The 22,454-nt window shown below is 40.2% G+C and overlaps 1 protein-coding gene across 7 annotated transcripts in view; it reads left to right on the forward strand.

Moving 5' to 3' along the window:
* The window catches only part of LOC126088314 (GATOR complex protein Iml1), a 579,824-nt gene that overhangs the window by 88,231 nt on the left and 469,139 nt on the right, over positions 1–22,454 (forward strand). For all 7 annotated transcript variants that reach the window (XM_049906449.1, XM_049906465.1, XM_049906495.1 and 4 more), the window contains exon 10: positions 189–407. In XM_049906449.1, the coding sequence (XP_049762406.1) occupies positions 189–407 (219 nt within the window). The remainder of the gene's footprint in view (positions 1–188; positions 408–22,454) is intronic.

The following is a 22,454-nucleotide window of genomic DNA, read 5'->3' on the forward strand; positions in this document are numbered from 1 at the left end:
ACAGGTTACGATATTAAAAAATAGGACTATGCACACTATTTTTACATTTGAAAGTGTAAATTCCTGCTTAACATTTTGAAGCCCTCCAAGAGGGTAGCAATTTTAGGAGCTTCCTGTAAGCACTAATTGTAAATCGCATGCAGTTATCTGTTAGAATGAAATGATAATATCTACATATCTTTTTACAGTTTCTATTCCACAAACAAGAAGGTAGCATATTCAAATTTTATTCCAAGAATCAAATTACCACCCAAGAGAAGCAAACCACTGCCTGTTTCAAACAATGGGCTGATCCAGGCAGCAAAATCAAAATTGCTTCAAGAAGATGACTGTATGCCAAATTCATTGTTTGATTATGATGCTTATGATGCACAGGTTTTTCAGCTGCCTCCTGTTCATACAGCAAGGTAAATATATGAATTATTCCACTATCAGATTCTGAAATGAAGTGTTAGTGTGCAGAATAATTGTAGAATTTCTCACTCATCTGAAGGTTTTATTGTGGATATGGAATTATTTTATGCAGTCAGTGAATTTGATGAGTTGTCAGTCAGTTCATTAACTTAAATATGATACTTGAATAGAGAAGTAACACATTGCCTATACTGTGGTTATTATTATTATAAGGTTAAATAATCTGCTGTACATGTTTACTTCAAAATTATTCTGGAGCTCAGTCGTTCAGATTTTCTAAGTAGCCAAAGTTATTCTGACAAGCATTCTCTTGATTGACTTTGGGATTCATTCGACATTAGTGATTCTTCAATTACATACATAACTGAGGATGACTGTGGGCATACCACTGAGAGTGCTGCTTACACTATTATGAAAATTGTGTCACTTACCAATAGGTTTCTATGATCTCTTCTACTTTGTGTGTTACTGCACAGTTCGGAGAAATTTTTTCTCCAAGTAGAACAATGGCATATGAATATGACTAATGTATTCACTTCATTTGGTTGCCTTGTACACAATTTTGTCTGCATGTAAATGGCTTTGGAAAGAGGCTAATTATTGAAAACATTGAATGTAACTACAATGCTACATATTCATTCTCTGCAATTTCCAGTGTTTTCTCTATATTTTTTCAAGGCAACCAATTCTTGAAAGACAGACCTCCGTAACTACTAATGCAACTGAGACAAATATTAGTATAGCAAATTGCTGCTGCATGTTCAGCACCTTGATAAAAAACAACACATTTTCACTAAATTTCATTGAGACACAAGAAGTGTTTATTTTGTAAAAAAAATTATTTAGTCCATAGATCCATTAGCACATGTAGATTCAAGGTGTGGAATGTGTCAAAAATTTTATTTTTTGCATGTAATTTATGCTACAGTAGTTTGCATACATGTTGTTTACAATATAGGGAATGATCAATTTTTTCAAGGAAAAATTCCTGTAACTTACCTTTGAATAGATTATTACCTTGTAGGGACTTAATATAACTTGGAATATAGTTAAAGTTGTGGCACTAGTGTATTTTACACTTTTCTGAACTAGAAAAAAATTCTTCATGTCACAGGGTAAGTCACATTTCTTTCTTGGCTAATGGCTGAAGTATGTATCACTTGTTTCATAGTGAGAATAATATTTAGTTATGAAGGTGGTGATTGAATAGATGTTTTGTGAGGTAGTGTTCAGTATCCCCAAGAAGACAGCGGGAAGTTCTTGGAGGCATTCCATGCATAATTATGGCAGTCTGTTTCATGGCTTTTTTTTAATTAAAAATTTTTTTTTATAAACACATAAGAATGTTACGGAAGATCATATCAAATACTTTCCTGTGGTCCAACGGCGTTTCACAGATTATCTCTTTATCTTCAAAACAATTTTATACCTTTGCTACCATACTCTCAACTACTTTGGCTGTAGAGAGGCTGAATCTGAATCCATATTGTGAGGAGCTAAGTATATCATTAGCTTTCATTAGCTTCAAAATCTTGGCTCATCTTCAATATTCTGTCATTCATTCATTCATTTCCGTGTCTGGTCAGCATTTCCAAAAAATAGCAGCTGTGATAGCTTTTTCATTTCCTTTGTACACATCTTGTACTGTGCACGGGTTCTCGAGGAGGGGGCACACAAGTAGGTGGCTTGGATCTTCTTCAGCTCCACAGTCGCAAAAGGTGTCAGTGCTCACTGGAAGGATTTCCCATTTCTTCAGGTTGGTCTTGCATCGGGGGCCGCTCACTCTTAGACGGTTGAGGGACCTCCATACAGGGTATTGTAGGTTTGCAGCAGGAGGTAGCCGTCTATGTGCAGTGAGCTCTTCCACGTTGCAAGATGAATTGCCTCTGGTGCTCCCTCCAGTAATGCAGTCCTACCAAGAAAACTATTGCGGGATTTAAGGTGGGATCTTGCAGCTTGATGACCATACAGAGGATGTTGCGCGGTGATTCTCCTGCTTTGTTCTTTCATTGTCTGCAGCAATGCCCCTCCGGATGTTGGGTGGGGCTGTTCCAACAATTGGATACAGTTTCTGCACTGGTGTTGGCTTCAAGCATCCTGAGATGATCCTTGCAGTATCATTGACTGCAATATTGACTTGCTTAGTATGAGTGGAAGCTTCCCACACAGGAGCAGCATACTCAGTGGCTGATACATGAAGTGCAAGTGCAGAAGTGCTGAGAAGGTGCGGATTGGCTCTCCAGCTGCTGCCAATCAGCTTTTTAAGTATCCCATTGTGAGTAATGACTTTCTGTGTCACGTTTAGACATTGCTGCCTGTACGTTAGAGCCCTGTCCAGAGTGACATTTAGATAGACTGGTGTTGGGCAATGTTTCAGTTGCTCTCCTTGCCATGTGATGTCCAGCTTTTGCTGCGCTTCCCTGTTTTGTAAGTGGAAGGCGCTCCTTGAGTTTTACTGGTATAGGGCTTCAGGTGGTTGGCATAATAGTACTTGGAGAGTTCATCTATTGCTAGAGAAAGTTTTCCCTTTACTGCTTTAAAGGTTGGCCTGTGAACAGCTACTGCTGTGTCACCGGCATAGATGAAGTTGGTATTGGCTGATCATTTGTGTAGATATTGTTCAGTGCTGGAGCGAGCACACTGCCTTGGGGGAGACCGTTCTTCTGCGTTCGCCACCTACTCCTCTTATGCTGTAATGAAACTTGGAATCTTCTGTTCTGAAAGAAGGTGCTGATAAGGGATGTTAGTTGGTATCCTTAGTAAGGTCATACATTGTCTTTCATAGTTTCCTATGATTCACAGTGTCATATGCAGCTGTTAGATCAACAAAAGCGACTCCAGTAACCTCATCACGCTCAAAACCGTCTTTGATGTGCTGTGTTAGATTCAAGATCTGACTACAGCATGATTTGCCAGCACAAAAGCCTGCTTGTTGTGTGATAAACTTCTTCGAGGCTGGCACTGATTTGGTTAAGTACCTGCCATTCTAATATCTTGAAGGTGTGGCATAAAAGGGAGATAAGTCGAAAATTTTTTGGATTGTTTGGTTCCTTCCCAGGCTTAAGTATTGCAATGACTTGAGACTTCTGCCACATTTTGGGGATGTGTAGCTTGGTGACACGTGTTCATTAGGCTTAGTAGCCACTCCATCATTTTACAGCCAAAATTCTTTATCTGTTCAAGTCTAATGTCATTGATACTTGCAGCCTTATGCATCTTCAAGCTGGAGATGACAGCTTCGAGTTCAGCCATGGTGAAGGGATCCCTAAGAAAATAATGCTCCGTGTCTGGGTCGTACTGAAGTGCTTCTTTGGGCGTCTGTCCTTTTATTTTGCTGATTTGCGGAAGCTGGGTTGCCACTTTATCAGGAGTCACACTTGTTAAATTGTCTTGTGATTTTACAGGGTTGCCACTTCGGTTTTTAAGCAATTTCCAGGCTTGTCTACTGTTCAGCTTCATGTCGAGGTTCTCTACCAGGTTACTCCACTTGGCCTTGCGAGATGCTGAAATGGCTTGCAGCAATATTTCACCAGCTTGGATCATTTCTTCTGCAAATGGATTCTCTTCATAGAGTGTTTGGTATCTTTTTAACAACAGATTGTCGTCACTGGACATGCCTGGAACATACTGAGTTGTGCTTCCTCTTGGAATAGTTTTCCTCGAAATTTGTTGGACGCATTTGATGAAGGTTTCATACATTTCAGGTTGTGGTGGAATGTTTTATCACTTTTGAGTCACGCTCTTCACTGAACTTCTGCCGGTCAGCCTTCTGTTATTTTTTATATTATAAGTGTAAGAGATACAGGTTGATAGTTATCCAGAGATGCTACATCTCTTTTCTTATGAACTCATTTGACTACATATGTTTTCAGACAATGTGAATAATTACCTTCTTTTAAGATTTTACACATTATTTTAGTCAATGACATTGCGGTTTGTTTTTTAATATATTTAATAATATAATTTGGGCCTGTTCTAAAATTACTGAGCTTGGCAGTAGTGCCTCCTACCTTCTATAGCATTGTCATCAAAGTGAGAACTGACCAAAAAAAAAAGTGCATTTTGGTTGTTAGGTAAAGTTGGTGTGCAGAGTACTTTATCGTCACAATTTATTTCTGTTTTAATAATTTTCCAATTTCACATGCAGCTCTGTAGTAGTACCATGATTCTTATTCTACTTGGATGTGGAGTGCACTAAGCTTTTAGATTTTGAGGTTTAGTACACTGACATACACTGACTCTACTTGATGGTTTCTTGTAGCATTTAGGACAACATGCTCCAAATTATCTGTTGAGAGATATAAAATTTTATTGCCTGAGTCATTAACACATACATGGTTATTATTATGTTATCTATTTTTATTGAATTCAGTTTTTTTTTTTTTATCAAATGGTTTCGCTTTGAGTCATTAATTGAACTTATCATTCTTCTATTCTCAGTACAAGTTTCAGTTATTATACTGTTAAGAGTTTCTCCCAGACATAGTTCCTCATAATCAGACATGCATAAACTGACCATGTCAAATTCTGTTTTTATTAGATGAAAATTGCATATTATATTGTAAAGAACCATGAACGAGAAGTGTTTGAGCTGTCATAGGAAAGTTAGTTCTATGCAGCTGTCGTGACAGATTGCTATATTGGGGGGGGGGGGGGGGGGGAGTGGATGTAGTGGCATGGGATTTGGAGAAGTAAATGGGTCTCTTCCATGGTATTGCAGTGTATGTGCAAGGGATAGGAAAATAGCTCAACAGGAAGGGAAGATTAGAGCCCTTAAGGCTGAACTGGATATTGCTAGGGAGGAACTGATGAGGTTAAGGGGGGAGAAGGGTGAAGACCGGTGGGAAGTGGTGGCAAGGAACAGGAGCCACAGAAAAAGAACAGTATGTGATAATTTCATCATTGGCATAAACAATAGATTTGCCTTAATACCTCAGTCAACAAAGGAAAAGGCTCTAGTAGATGTAAGTAGTCAGCACTCAACAGACTTTCACTAGGAAACCAGCTGTTTCAAAAAAAGTGGAAAGGAGAAGGAAAGTTCTGTTGTTAGGTAGTAGCCATCGAAGAGATGTGGGCAAGATCTTGCACGAAAAATTAGGTAACAGGTACCAGGTCACATGTATTTTCAAGCCCAGTGCATGTCTTAGCCAAGTGATAGAGGATGTAGGATCATTGTGCAAGGGTTTTACGAAGCAGGATCATGTTGTGGTAGTGGATGGAGTGGGGAAAAGTATCTATAGGGATCAGGGCTACAATATTCAGGGTGACCTGGTAAAAATAGGATCTGCAACGACCCTTACAAATGGTTGCTTGGTTCCTGTTTTCATGCAGTATGATAGGCCCCATTTGAACAGGTCTGTCAGGAGGGTTGATACGGAGTTAGATCAGCTGCTTCGGGTGGCTACTTTGTCAGGCATAGGTTTGGTTTCTGTTGATGGTATTGGTAGGTGGGACTTCACAAAACATGGCCTGCATCTCAGGAGGAAAGTAAATTAGCTGGGATGATAGCAAAATCTTTAAGGGGGAGGGCACTGAAACTCATGGGGGTACTTCTTTTTTAGGCTAAGATCAGTGTCCAACCATCCAACATTGATTGAAAGTAAGCTTAATGAGAAGCTCAGACAGGCAGGTACTAGATATGTTAAAATATCACAAGATCATAACAATACAGTGAAATATGATGTTAGTATGTCACAAGATTCTCATAAAACCACAGTGAAAAATAATGTTAGTATATTGCATCAGAATATCAGGGGGATTAGAAAACAATCTGGATGAGCTTCTTCTTTGTTTAGAAGATTTAGAAACTGAGGGTGGAATAGATGTACTATTCTATCTGAACATCATATAGTCCCATGTGTGGAAATAGTAAATGTAGCTGGATACAAGCTTTCAGCACATGTAAGTAGAGACACTAGGGAGAGGAGGAGGTACTATATATGTTAAAATCTGTCATAGTATGAAAAATGTGGAAACTAAAAAATTTTGTATAGAGAAACATGTGCATGTAAGCTTAAACTAAACAATGGTACTTTTATTAATGTAGCTGTGTATAGGTCCCCATTGGGAAATTTTCAGCTATTTCTGAAAACCTTGGATTCTTTGTTGTGCTATCTGTCAGACAGAGGGAAGCAAATAATTGTTTGTGGCGATTCCAATGTAGATTTTCTGAAAGAGTCCAATAGAAAGCTTGACCTTGAAGTATTACTTGGTTCTTTCAATTTGAGATCAGTTATTGATTTTCCTACTTGAATGGAACAGGAAAGCAGCACTGAGTCTTGGTCTGGTACACTGTTTTAATCTGCCAGGAAGTTTCATATCAGCACACACTCCACTGCAGAGTGAAAATCTCATTCTGGAAACATCTCCCAGGCTGTGGCTAAGCCATGTCCGACAGTATCCTTTCTTCCATTGCTAGTTCTGCAAGGTTCGCAGGAGAGCTTGTGTGAAGTTTGGAAGATAGGAGACAAGATACTGGCAGAAGCAAAGCTGTGAGGATGTGGCTTGAGTCGTGCTTGGGTAGCTCAGATGGTAGAGCACTTGCCCGCGAAAGACAAAGGTCCCGAGTTCGAGTCTCGGTCCGGCACACAGTATTAATCTGCCAGGAAGTTTCATATCAGCGCACACTATGCTGCACAGTGAAAATCTCATTCTGGAAACATCCCCCAGACTGTGGCTAAGCCATGTTTCCACAATATCCTTTCTTCCAGGAGTGCTAGTTCTGCAAGGTTCGCAGGAGAGCTTGTTTGAAGTTTGGAAGGTAGGAGACAAGATACTGGCAGAAGTAAAGCTGTGAGGACGTGGCGTGAGTCGTGCTTGGGTATCTCAGATGGTAGAGCACTTGCCCGTGAAAGGCAAAGGTCCAGAGTTAGAGTCTCGGTCCGGCGCACAGTTTTAATCTGCCAGGAAGTTTTGGCACACTGATAGATAATGTTTTCCTAGACCACGATAAATTTAATCAAATAAACTATTCCTGTTAAGAATGGTCTGCTTCATATTATCATCATCATCATCATCATCATCATCATTATTATTAGTGTTCTACCAAAAGGCAAGTTTTGACATGGTAGCTCTCTAGGCTTTCCGGTCTTCTGCCATCCTCTTCAGGTCTGCATAATTTCCTCTTCCCTTTATGTCATCTATCGTCTCGTATCTCCTCCTTCCTCTCAGCCTTCTCCCACATACAAGTGCTTCCAAAGCATCTGATAGCAAGCACTCCCTTCTCAATGAATGTCCCAACCAGTTCTTTTTCCTTTCTCTTATAACCTTCAGCAGACATCTTCTGTCACCAACCCTCTCCAGTACTCTTTCATTATTCACTCTTTCCATCCAGTTTATCCTCACTATTCTCCTCCACATCCACATCTCAAATGCTTCTAACCTTTTTCTGTCCTCTCTTCTCAGTATCCATGGTTCTGCCACATATAGTGCCACACTCCAGACAAAACATTTGCGAAACTTTTTCGTTAGACCTGTATCTAATTTGACACGTAACAGTCTCCTCTTTCTGTTGAATGCCTCCTTCCCTATGGCAAACTGAGTTTTCACCTCGTGGTGACATCTCAAGTTGTCAGCTATTGTGCTTCGAAGATATTTAAATGCACTTACTTGGCTAATGATAGCTTGTCCTATTTTAATATTGGACAGTCTGTGTCTTGTATTGATGACTATACTCTTTGTTTTTCTAGTGTTTATTTGCATCCCATTTGGAAGCTTCATTCAGATCTTGCAGCTTGTTATCCAATGCCCACTCACTTTCTGCCACTAATACCATGTCATCAGCAAATCTTATACATGCTATTTTCTTTCCACCAATACATGTTCCTCTTTTCCCGTCTAAGCCTTTCACAATAATTTCTTCAAGGTATACGTTAAAGAACAGTGGGGAAAGGCAACAACCCTGTCTAATACCTTGTCCAATGCTGATTCCTTCTGACATTATTTTCCAATCCTTATCCTTACATTCTGGTGTAAATTTAGATTCTGTATCAGTCATCTCTCTTTCCAATCTACTCCTTTCCTCTTCAAAATATTCATCGACTTGTTCCACTGAACTCTGTCAAAAGCCGTCTATAAAAACAGCAAAGATTTCTCTACCTTTTTCCATTTTCCTTCTATTCAACACTTTCAGCAACACTTTAGCTGCATGCTCTTCACATTTTTAGCGTTTCTCTTTTTCTCTATTGGTATCACAACTGTTGCAAGGAAGTCCTCAGGCCATTCCCCTGTGTCATATATCTCATTACAGAGGTAGACTATTCCTTTTTTTCCTCATTTCTCAGACTCTTCAACAGTTCTGCTGGCAGATCATCAATTCCACATGTCTTCCTATTCGTCATCTCCTTCAGCACCTTTTCTACTTCTGCTTCCAAGATGGTGAATCCCTTTCAATCTTTCAGGACTTGTTGCTCTTCTTCAATCTTAATTTCTCTGTGTGTTTCATTATATTCTGGCCATCTGTTCAAAATCTCCTGTGGTTCCTCTGCTAGTACCATCCGCTATTCCTTTTTCCATATTGTTCCTCTTTTTTTTACGATCAAAAACTATCTCACTAGCCAGTCTATACATCATTTCATACTTTCTCTCTTTCTCCATTTTCTCTATTTCGTCGCATTTCTGTTTCATCCATTTTTCCCTTGTTTCTTCAGTTTCTCTTCTTAATTCATTATTCAGTTTCCTGTACCTCTTTTTGCATTCTTCAGTTTCTATATTTTTTCACTTTCTCCACTCTTCCATCTTTTTCAACATGTTTTCTGTTACCTATTCTTTTCTGGTACTTATTGCTAGTACTTCTGTGACAGAGTCCATGAGTCCTTCCCTCATTTTTATCCATTTGTCATTAACACTTTCATCAACACTACCTGTTTTCCATTTTTCCATAAATCTGTTTTCCAAATCTGATGCCATTCCTACCTTTTGAGTCTTTTTATGTTTAGCCTTTCTTTTGCTTCACCTCTCCAGACTTTTTTCAACTTCACTTGTATTTCCCCAATACTAGGTTGTGGTCTGGATTTATATCCGCTCCCGGATAAGCTTGGCAGTCTTCAAACAGTTCCTAAACTTTTTTGTATCAGGATGTAGTCTAATGATATATTTCCCTATTCACATTTGATATCCATGTGTAATGTTTCTTTTTGTGTTGTTCAAATAATGTGTTACTCACTGATAATGAATTTTCTTTAAAGAAACTAATTAGTTGTTCACCTCTCTTATTTCTTATTCCTAATCCAACTTTTCCTGCTGTATCTTCATCTCTTCCTTCACCCATCACCACACCCCCATGATGATAAGCAGACATTTCTATTTTCTTTTTTTATGAGTTCTTGTATTTTCTCATAATATTCTTCCACTTTCTCATTGCTATGCTGGGTGGTTGGCATATATACCTGTATTAACATCAAATCTTTTGAACTACCCTTCAGTCGTATCGTCATAAGTCTTCCATCAATATGTTGTACCTTCATTACCTTATTTTTCAGCTTTTGCTCTATAAATATTCCTACTCCGTTTTCCCCTTAGTAAAAGAGCTTATAAGCTCCACTTTCTATCTCCCCATTCTCTTCCCATCTCATTTCAGACAAACCAAAGGCATCTAATCCGTTCCTTTTGATCTCCTGTTTTGCATTCTCTAGCTTTCCTGATTGCAGTTGTGTCCTCATATTCCATGTTCCAATCCTTCCTTCCTTCATTGTCCCTTTCTTCCTATCAAATATGTCTACATTCACTGTGATCCCCTCCCGGAGATCCGAATGAGGGGAAGTTTTAACTCTGCAATCTACTGCTCGGGAATGTAATATGGTATTTTCCCGTTACTTTCCAGATAGGCAGTAGGTTGCCCAGCCTAAAATCAGCCGCCCACTATGAGGCAGAAGTTGTCTGTAGCCACCCCTCTGGGCTCCAGTCGCTACTTTTACTCTTTTTGAACCCAAAGAGAAAAGGTGCCTCCTCTGCCAGCTTCACTGTTCCGAAAGATTCTTCTCCGCTGTTGCTGCCATTGAAGTCTTACACATATAACAGGAAATGACAGGAAAAGGACATGGTGAGGACTGGTTTGGGATAGGAAAGGGGGAGTGATAGGCCATTGTGGGACATGCTTTGTCTGGCTGCTCCACTTTGGTCTGTCTGGCTTGGGTGGCAACCCTTCTGGTATCTAAGCTACCGGCGGCATAGCCTTCCGGACCCAGAGCGTGCAAACCACCTCGTCCACACGGACAGTGCTGCATTAAGGCAGTGTCCCCTGAGGAGGTGTCTGATTGTGATGCGCAGCTAGTTACAGTATATGACATAGCTCCATACAGTAAAGCAAAACAGCCCTCCAAAATAGTGTGTTCAATTAACCATTTAAATATTGAAACTTTTAGGGACAGCTTGCAACAGTTAGACTGGGATGAGGTGTACAGGGAACCTGATGTTAATTTAAAATTTAACCTATTTCATGATATCTTTGTGAGTAAAACAGTTTCCCTAAGAAAACATTGAATATAATTGTAAGGAACCATCTAAAAAGCTATGGCTTACTAAAGGGGTAAAAATATCTTGTGAACAGGAAAGGGAAATGTATCTTATAGATAGGAGGAGTAATGATCCCGAAACAGTGAAACATTATAAAAACTACTGCACTGCACTAAGAAAAGTTATTAAAAAGTCCAAAAATACGTGCATCATGTCTGAGAGTAGCACATATGATAATAAAATTAAAACAATTTGGAATATTGTTAAAAGGGAAAGAGGGCAACTGAGAGCAGAGGAAGACTGTATTTCTATCATACTCAAGGGAACAAGAAGCCAAAAGTAGAAAAATCTTTAATAATCATTTTTTTAAGTGTTGTAGTGGAAATGTGATCCAGCTACTCATTAGAAAATGCAAGGCAGTATATGGAAGAGGCAGTACCTATGCAATTTGATAAAATTGGAATTCAACCCACCTCTCCTACTGAAATTAGGAAAATAATAAATTCACTCAAAAGTAAAAGCTCACATAGTACTGATGGCATTTCCAATAGATAAATATGATTCTCAGCCACATATGTAGTAGCTCACTGAAACAGGACATTTTTACAGATAAACTGAAATATGCTATTGTTAAACCATTGCATAAAAAAGGGGATAAGTCTTATGCTAACAACTACCACCCAGTCTCACTTCTGATAGCTTTAGCCAAAATTCTTGAAAAAGTAATGTATTCAAGAGTAGCATCACATATTTGTAAAAATGAAGTAGTAACAAAATGTAAATTTGGTTTTCAGAAAGGCTTTTAAACAGAAAATGCTATACATGCTTTCACTGATCAGATATTAAATGCATTGAATAACTGAACATTACCCATTAGGATATTTTGTGATCTCTCAAAGGCTTTTAATTGCGTGAATCATGAAATTTTTCTGGATAAGCTTAAGTATTGTAGTATGAGTGGGACAGTACACAAAGGGTTCAATTCATATTTAACTGAAAGAATGCAGAAGGTTGAAAGTAACAGTACAGATAGTCTGCAAATATCAGCACAGTCCTGTAACTGAGGAGGTATCAAGAATGGTGTCCCATGACCACATCAATTTCTACAACATGACAACTGTGTATATAATATCAGAAACATAATTCTACCTACGTAATGTAAGTAGATTTATGTTTTGGCTTTTGTGTATAAAGTTGTGATATTGTAGAAATTGATGTACATACAGCTGTTTGTTCCTCTGTACAGATGCCACTGATGATGGGTTTTATACCCAAATACCTGTTGCCTAGTAAACATTTTAAGTGCAACTCATAGTGTTTAGATATCCTTTAGTAAATATCTAAAAGCTGCAGAGCACCACGTATTCAAGTTTTCAACAGAGTTGTTTTCTCTCTTTATGCTGAAGTGCATGTCGTTTGTGTTCTTTATGTTCAATGTTAATTTAAAAGTCATGTTGCCCAATTGTAAACAGCCTTGAACATGTAGCGACTCACTTCCACCTGGTGCACTGTCATGCCATGTAGTGTCGCACTTGTGTTTATCTACATTGTGGCCGCCAAACATTGTTCATGGCAGCCACCAGAAAGTCTGTTTTATTTCCTTAGTAATGTACTTATCCTTAGTCTTGTGATCTATTGCTTTCAGATATATATTCCTTGGTTATGGACCAAATAAGTTATAGATTCATTCTTGTATCTCATGGAAGATTCTACATGTTGTAAAACTTCTCCGAGCTGCTATGTCTAAGTAGTTCCCATTTCTGTGCAATACAGTAGAGTTTTGTTTGTTCTTTGTTTGAGAGTTTGTATTTGTACAACAGTCAGGCTAGTGCTTGACATGATAAATTTAAGTATCAGATGGTGGAAAAGCAACCAGCTTGACAAACGTTTCATCTGCTTCTTCTAGTAGGGGTTCTGTTGTTCATCAGTAAGTATGATGTTGCTGTTATCAGCAAAAAGGATTTTTTCTCCATGTCTTATACTGTGTGGAAAGTAACTGATATATATTAAGAACAGAATTGATAAATAGGGATGGGTAGTCTAGAGTTCAACAAAATTCTCTTTTGTTGTTAACAGGAAATGCCACTGGGGAGTATATGTGTGGGCATACAAGTGTAAAAATTCCTAGGTCCCTGAAGAGCCTTCTACAAGATATTTGATTATGAAATTCACACAATGTTCATTGCATGCTTCTTTATGGACCTTAATGCATCATGTCAGAAGTTTAATAGAATGGAAGTGGCCAAAATATGCTAGCTGTCCTGTTGTTGGTCAGCACAATGAGATAGATTTCTACATTAAAGCAGAGAGAACTGAACTTTTTAGTTAACTTATCCACATACTATTGCCATCTCAGCTTATTACCGTATGTATACCAAGGAACTTCACACGTGGAGCCTCATCAAATATATACCAACTGATCCCTACTTCTTGTACTTGTAGGTCATCTTTATTTGTTTTTGCAGTTGCATAACATTAGTTATAATGGGTTAAGCTGTTAGCTGTGAACTAGTTGTAAGTGTGTTTCAATATTCTACTGGCTGTGCCTGGTGTTGTGCATAAAGCTCCTTTATCATTACTGGGTGGGAATTTGTAGGACTCCCCTTGATAGGTCATGGGTGCGCTACGCAAAGGAAGAGTTACTCAGCTAGCAGAGGACTTCGTGGAGTGCAAATGGGGTTGTTTTTAGGCTAGGCAGTAGTTTGAGGTACTCTAATCAACACTAGCCAGTCAATACACAGAAACAGAAAGCAGACCACGTTCAGAGTAAAGACACTTTGACTGCCAAAATTTTATCACTAACTTGTAGAAGTATTTGTAACAAAGTTCCCAGTATTTACTGCGCCCCCCCCCCCCCCCCCCCCCAGGAAAGTTCTCACACACTAATTATTCTTGGGTCAGCAAGCTGGCTGTAACCTGAAGCAGAAAGCTCTTGAATTATTAAACGAGTCATAGAACGTTTATTGGAAAGACAGATTAGATGCCATAGGAGGCGGAGAGTGTTCATTGAAGGGGAACAAAGTTAATTGTTGGATGTTTTTGCCAGCTACCTGATTGTGCTGTGACAGTTTTACAGTCATTCAAAGCAAGTCTATGGTCAGCAGTGCAGTCAGATTGTGCAATACTAGTTGGAGGTGAATTTCACCTATTGAGTGTAGATTGGGACTTTTATGGATTCATTCCGAGGGGTGCAGACGGACAGTCTTGCAGAGTACTTCTGAACACATTGGAAATATCATAGAGGTTGTAGCTACAAGCAGACTGGACCATATCGACAACACCAATATAGAGACCGGGATTAGTGATTATGAAATTATCATAGCATCTATGGTTATGAAAGTTAATAAATCAGTCAAGGATGATAGAGTGTTTCTGCTAGAAAGAACAAATAAGCAGTTGTTAGATCTCACTTAGACAGTGAACTGACATCACTTAGTTCCAATAAGGTGGACGTAGAGGAATTACGGCAAAGCTTAAACATATTGTAAGTCACATTCTGGAAAACTGGGGGCCTAGTGAGTGGATTAAGGATGGAAAAAAAAAATCCCACTATGGTTTAACAATGAACAGGGTGGATATGACACGGGATAACCAGGAGATCTACATCTACATCTACATCTACATCCATACTCCGCAAGCCACCTGACGGTGTGTGGCGGAGGGTACCCTGAGTACCTCTATCGCTTCTCCCTTCTATTCCAGTCTCGTATTATTCGTGGAAAGAAGGATTGTCGATATGCTTCTGTGTGGGCTCTAATCTCTCTGATTTTATCCTCTTGGTCTCTTCGCGAGATATACGTAGGAGGGAGCAATATACTGCTTGACTCTTCGGTGAAGGTATGTTCTCGAAACTTTAACAAAAGCCCGTACCGAGCTACTGAGCATCTCTCCTGCAGAGTCTTCCACTGCATTTTATCTATCATCTCCGTAACGCTTTCGCGATTACTAAATGATCCTGTAACGAAGCACGCTGCTGTCCGTTGGATCTTCTCTATCTCTTCTGTCAATCCTATCTGGTACGGATCCCACACTGCTGAGCAGTATTCAAGCAGTGGGCGAACGAGCATACTGTAACCTACTTCCTTTGTTTTTGGATTGCATTTCCTTAGGATTCTTCCAATGAATCTCAGTCTGGCATCTGCTTTACCGACGATCAATTTTATATGATCATTCCATTTTAAATCACTCCTAATGCGTACTCCCAGATAATTTATGGAATTAACTGCTTCCAGTTGCTGACCTGCTATATTGTAGCTAAATGATAAGGGGTCTTTCTTTCTATGTATTCACAGCACATTACACTTGTCTACATTAAGATTGAATTGCCATTCCCTGCACCATGCGTCGATTCGCTGCAGATCGTTCTGCATTTCAGCACAATTTTCCATTGTTATAACCTCTCGATACACCACAGCATTACCTGCAGAAAGCCTCAGTGAACTTCCGATGTCATCCACAAGGTCATTTATGTATATTATGAATAGTAACGGTCCTATGACACTCCCCTGCAGCACACCTGAAATCCCTCTTACTTCGGAAGACTTCTGTCCATTGAGAACGACATGCTGCTTTCTGTTATCTAGGAACTCTTCAATCCAATCACACAAATGGTCTGATAGTCCATATGCTCTTACTTTGTTCATTAAACGACTGTGGGGAACTATATGGAATGCCTAGCGGAAGTCAAGAAACACGGCATCTACCTGGGAATCCGTGTCTATGGCCCTCTGAGTCTCGTGGGCGAATAGCGCGAGCTGGTTTTCACATGATCGTCTTTTTCGAAACCCATGCTGATTCCTACAGAGTAGATTTCTAGTCTCCAGAAAAGTCATTATACTCTAACATAATACGTGTTCCAAAATTCTACAACTAATTGACGTTAGAGATATAGGTCTATAGTTCTGCACATCTGTTCGACGTCCCTTCTTGAAAACGGGGATGACCTGTGTCCTTTTCCAATCCTTCGGAACGCTACACTCTTCTAGAGACCTACGGTACACCGCTGCAAGAAGGGGGGCAAGTTCCTTCGCGTAATCTGTGTAAAATCGAACTGGTATCCCATCAGGTCCAGCGGCCTTTCCTCTTTTGAGCAATTTTAATTGTTTCTCTATCTCTCTGTCGTCCATTTTTATATCTATCATTTTGTCATCTGTACGACAATCTAGAGAAGGAACTACAGTGCAGTCTTCCTCTGTGAAACAGCTTTCGAAAAAGACATTTAGTATTTCGGCCTTTAGTCTGTCATCCTCTGTTTCAGTACCATTTTGGTCACAGTGTGTTTGGACATTTTGTTTTGATCCACCTACCGCTTTTACATAAGACCAAAATTTCTTAGGATTATCTGCCAAGTCAGTACATAGAACTTTACTTTCGAATTCATTGAACGCCTCTCGCATAGCCCTCCTCACACTACATTCTTCGCGTAATTTTTGTTTGTCTGCAAGGCTTTGGCTATGTTTATGTTTGCTGTGAAGTTCCCTTTGCTTCCGCAGCAGTTTTCTAACTCGGTTGTTGTACCATGGTGGCTCTTTTCCATCTCTTACGATCTTGCTTGGCACATACTCATCTAATGCATATTGTACGATGGTTTTGAACTTTGTCCACTGATCCTCAACACTATCTGTACTTGAGACAAAACTTTTGTGTTGAGCCGTCAGGTACTCTGTAATCTGCTTTTTGTCACTTTTGCTAAACAGAAAAATCTTCCTACCTTTTTTAATATTTCTATTTACGGCTGAAATCATTGATGCCGTAACCGCTTTATGATCGCTGATTCCCTGTTCTGCGTTAACCGTTTCAAACAGTTCGGGTCTGTTTGTCACCAGAAGGTCTAATATGTTATCGCCACGAGTAGGTTCTCTGTTTAACTGCTCAAGGTAGTTTTCAGATAAAGCACTTAAAAAAATTTCACTGGATTCTTTGTACCTGCCGCCCGTTATGAACGTTTGAGTCTCCCTGTCTATATCCGGCAAATTAAAATCTCCACCCAGAACTATAACATGGTGGGGAAATCTACTCGAAATATTTTCCAAATTATCCTTCAGCTGCTCAGCCACAACAGCTGCTGAGCCAGGGGGCCTATAGAGACATCCAATTACCATGTCTGAGCCTGCTTTAACCGTGACCTTCACCCAAATTATTTCACATTTCGGATGTTCGTCAACTTCCTTCGATACTATTACACTTCTTATCGCTGTAAACACGCCTTCCCCTTCACTGTCCAGCCTGTCTCTGCGGTATACATTCCAGTCTGAGTTTACAGGGTGTATACGACCCGGGACAACAGGGAATTCCGGGAAAAACCTGGGAATTTTTTCATCCGGGAGAAAACCGGGAAAAACCCGGGAATTTTTCGGAATTCCGGGAATTTTTCATTGTTTTAGCTTTCAGTTACATTTTTGTAGTTTTGACTGCAGAATTGATTCTCTAGCAAAGAATGTTATTGTATCCTGCTACTGGAGAATGATACTGCAGCAATAAAATATAAACGAGAGGGAAAAAAATAAAACTGTAGTGGCAAAGGAAATGTGCATTTTACGACAACAAAACACCGTGCACGCACAAGCGTCTACAGATAGCAAAAATATGTTAAAGGCCGTAGAGCGCAGACTGTATTTCTTCGTAACAATAAACTGCTTGCTATGAGCATGACGTCACAACTGTTCACATTAGGTTCGTTGGACCAGTTGCCAGCGGTCTGTTGCGCATGCGCATTTGACTCACGTATAAGCAGTACCTTCTCTCGCTTCCTGCTTCTTGAAGTTTGGCTGTTAGCTGCATCGGTAGTAGCAGCAAGCAGCCAGATGCAAACGAGAAAAATTTTTCTCGCGCGCCCTAGCTGCCAGATTCGCGCTTGCACAGAGTTGTCTGAGTTGTAGTGGGGAGGAGGGGGTTAGTCTCCACGTGACCCGTGTTTACGTTAAGTGATTTCGCTGCTTCTCTTCGTGTACAGCTCCCACGTCAAATGAAAACAAAACGGATTTCTGTGGCCGGGAGCTATCAAGTGAATTAAAATGCATTCACATAATTACAGAGGGCAAAAATATATTATTAATTTCAGTTTCTGATTTTATTTTATTTCCAAGTTAGTAGCAGTCAAGCATTAATCGCCTTGCAGAAGAATGAAGTTATTTTTGCAAGTTTGCTAAAGAAATTCCGCTGAGGCAATCATTTTATTTGAAACGAAGTGTTTCATTTAACAATTTTGGGTACTTCCAACTGTTCGGTGAATTTCAAGTGCACGTTATCATCTTCTGCCATGTATGGCATTATGCCATAATAAAGAACCAAACATGAGATCGTAGAGTACTGGAACTCCAAGGAAATTTACATCCCAAAAACCATACTGAAAAGCTTAAAATCAGATGGGACCTACTTCATTGTGAATCTGGAAAAAACCAATGTGTACTTCAAGCCGAATTATGCATTTCAGTATGATTCACGAAATTTTGATGCCTTTTGGAGTATCCTCTGATGCACTGTTTCTTTTATGGTGTAGTGTAAGCTCTCTTAGTGCTTTATACACACGAACATGCGGGCTTCCTACACCACTGCAGTTGCACACGCACAATAATTCATTTTTGGCGCTCTCTGGCAACTGGTAAATCGAACCTATAACTAACAGTATTGCGAACGGTGGTTAGAAAAGCGTTACTTTCAAAGTAAACTTCTTTTTATGCAAGATGAATTATGTTACGTGTGTGAAAGTGGGATGGATATCTAAATCACAGAGCGTTCGAAACTGAACAGTTTGAGGACCAGCCACTTCAAGAATTTCGAGCCGAGGCATTTATGTCACAATTTTAAATTTACTGGCACATTTGTGTGATGTATCTTAAAGTATATCGCACCAAAAAAAGACCAATATTACACGTGAAAGCTTAGCTTTTCTGGTAGATATACGGTACTGTGTACATTAATGTAAACCGTTAACTTTTCCTCTTGTGTGTTCGCGCTATGTAACCAGTAATCTTGCTAGTGGCTGACTATAACACGTGCCCTATGCTCTGAATAGCTGCTGTCATCGGCTGGTGAGATCTCGTGGCTTGAGATATGACTCGCTTACAAAAGGACATCACAACCTTGGTTGCAACGCTCCGGAAACTAACAAGCTGTGTTTGGTGCAATTCGAATTTATACTTTCGTAATACGAAAATATGCAGCGTATATGTTGCTGCAAATCAAAGGTCTTTCCAAAACTTCTCTGCTCCGGCTTTTCTTTTTTTTCCGGGAAGTTCTACGCGATTATATAAAACGTTAACCATTCAAAGGATTGATAAGTTTTACAGTTCCGAGGGAACTTTTTCTGTGCTAAGTGACAGTAGGTCGCCCGGGAAAAAGCATATTTTTTAAACGGGATATCCGGGAGAAATCCGGGAATAATCCGGGAATTTTTTTTCCTTGTCCCTGTATACACCCTGAGTTTAGGATTTCATTACTGTTTACATCTGGTTTCAACCAACTTTCTGTCCCTAGTACTATATGGGTGTTGTGACCATTTATTAATGAGAGCAGTTCTGGGACCTTTCTATAGACGCTCCTGCAGTTTAATATTAGCACATTAATATTGTTATTCCCTGTTGCATTTTGCCTACTCCTACCTTGTCGTGTCTCAGGAGGCGTCTTGTCGGTTGTCGGGCCTAGGGAGGGAATTCTCTAACCTAAAAAACCCCCATGTGCACTCCACGTGTACTCCGCTACCCTTGTAGCCGCTTCCGGCGTGTAGTGCATGCCTGACCTATTCATGTGGACCCTACATTTCTCCACCCGATAGCAGAGGTCGAGAAATTTGCATCACAGATCTCCGCAGAATCATCTGAGCCTCTGGTTTAAGCCTTCCACTCGGCTCCAAACCAGAGGACCGCGATCAGTTCTGGGAACGATACTACAAATAGTTAGCTCTGATTCCACCCCGCGAGCGAGGCTTTCTGCCTTCACCAATTCCGCCAACCGCCTGTACGAACTGAGGATGACCTCTGAACCCAGACGGCAGGAGTCATTGGTGCCGCCATGAGCAACAATTTGCAGTCGGGTGCACCCAGTGCTCTCTAGTGCCGCCGGCAGGGCCTCCTCCACTTCTCGGATGAGACCCCCCCGGCAAGCAGACAGAGTGAATACTGGCCTTCTTCCCCGACCTTTCCGCTATTTCCCTAAGGGGCTCCATCACCCGCCTAACGTTGGAGCTCCCAATAACTAATAAACCCTTCCCCCCCGTGTGCCTGCTCGGACCTTGCTGAAGGAGCAGCCACATGTCCACTCACAGGCAGAGCGGGCGATGCCACACGGCCAGCCTCCACATTTACCCTCCGCTTCATGCGCCGCGATCGCCGCTGAACCCGCCACTCCCCTTGGGGAGTGGGTGGCCTAACTGCGCCCGGTACCCGCGAAGATGTCTCGACAGCAGGGACAGTGGGTGAAGCATGTAACATGTGGGGTGTACCATGCGAAGCACCAGACTCCCCACTGGCGCTACACTCCGAGGCAGCAGCCGGAGGACGGCTGACCGCGGCCATCAACACGTTCAGCTGGTCGCGAACAGTGGCCAGCTCCTCCTGCATCCGCACACAGCAGTCACACATCCTATCCATCCTAAGAAATCAATTTACTGTAGAGAGTTAATCAACTTTTAACTAGACTGCTAATTCACTAAAGGCGGCTGATTGTTGACTAAACTGTGATTGCTAGCCACTTCTTGTAGAAAACAATGAAAATAGCACTATCTGTCTCTGGACTGTATTGAAAACAAACACTAGCACTACTGGCACTATGGTTGACTAAAGGGACGCTCTCTGACTGTATTCAAAACAAACACGAAATCTATTGAACACTATTACTAGCACTCGACAATTAAAGCTTCCTAAAAGCAAAAACACACGGAAGAAGAAGTGACAAGTAAGAAAAATACAGTTAATACTTAAATTAACGTAGCTTGCTGCACAGCAGATGTGACACAGATGGCAGTTACGACGACACTGACACTACTGGCACTATGGCTGACTAAAGGGACTCTCTCTGACTGTATTCAAAACAAACACGAAATCTATGGAACACTATTACTAGCACTCGACAATTAAAGCTTCCTAAAAGCAAAAACACACGGAAGAAGAAGTGACAAGTAAGAAAAATACAGTTAATACTTAAATTAAGGTATCTCACTGCACAGCAGACGTGAAGCAGACAGCAGTTACCGACGAAAAAATCTAGGAATTTTTTAGAATTCCGGGAATTTTTCGTTGTTTTAATTTTCAGTTAAATTTTTGTAATTTTGGCTGTTAAGAACTGATACTCTTAACAAAGATATTACTGTATCCCACTACTTCAGAATAATACTACAGCATTAAAACATGAATGAGAGAAAAAAAATAAAAATTAAACTTAAATTGCAAAGGAAATGCACCATATAAAATAACACAGTGTCAAATGCTTTGGACGACTTAAAGTGGTGAAGTGTGAGTGCAAAATCCCTCTTCTTTAGTGATAAGACTTACTTGGGATGGCCAGCCGACTTTCCTTTCACCCTGAGAGGAGACCTCACTTAATGTGAGGCCATTTTATAGGATGGCCTTCGGCTGTGCGTCTGAGAAGGACTTTGAGGTTTTTAATTTATTGAGGTTAAAAAACAATCTACCCTAAGTGCCTACTTTACCCTAAATATGATTTTAATGCCACAGAGTCTCCAGTAATACTAGAGACTCTGTGTGGCAAAAGCGAAGTGTCGTTTAGATACGCGCAACTGATGAGAGCTCAAACCTCCATAAGAATAACATTACCGGAAACCGGAAGTGTTTGATTATAGCCCCACAGAGACTAAGTAAATATATGCACGCGCTCGAGCGGCTAAGTCAGTCGTAACTTGCTGCTGCAACCTCCTTTTCCCTTCTTCTCCAAAGTATATCTGCTAGGAAGAGGGAGTTCTCAAGACTCTTTCTATTTATAAAAATAAGCAGACGTACACAGTTTCTTTTGCTTCACTTCACAGCATATATTTGAACATCAAACTTTTACAAAACTCATTCTCCACATAAACAAACACTATCAAGTAAGTATTTTCGTGTGCCCAAAGGTTAAAAACAGAGTCCATTTACACGTATGAAAAGGTTGGCTTAAAACCCAAGCCCATTCTCATTCTGAATCTGAACACACGTCTTACCCCTCCATGTCCAAAATGAACACCAATTAACAATATTTCAACTATTCTTTTTTTTCCACTACAGTAGTCAAAGTTATAAAACAGGACAGAATACATAAACACTCCTTGCTCTTTCACTACAACTTCAGTGGTGTGGCGGCAAACACTTGATGGTGCCATTCGACCGCCATTTCTACAGTCTTCTTATTACACTCTTTGGACCTGCACACACACAGACAGGCGACTCACAGTAGATGGCCTCTCTCACGCGTATATTTATAATATCGTGTGTTTGAGACGGTAGAAGGCGGAGTGATTCTAGAATTTACGCAGAAATTCTTGAAGCACTACTTATATCCCCCCACTCCTGCAGATCGAACAGGCGATGTTTTATACATAATCATCTTGTACATTAATATCATACATAATAACAATTCACATTTTAACATTATACTTTTAT

This window comes from Schistocerca cancellata, chromosome 1, assembly GCF_023864275.1.
Source record: "Schistocerca cancellata isolate TAMUIC-IGC-003103 chromosome 1, iqSchCanc2.1, whole genome shotgun sequence".
NCBI lineage: Eukaryota > Metazoa > Arthropoda > Insecta > Orthoptera > Acrididae > Schistocerca > Schistocerca cancellata.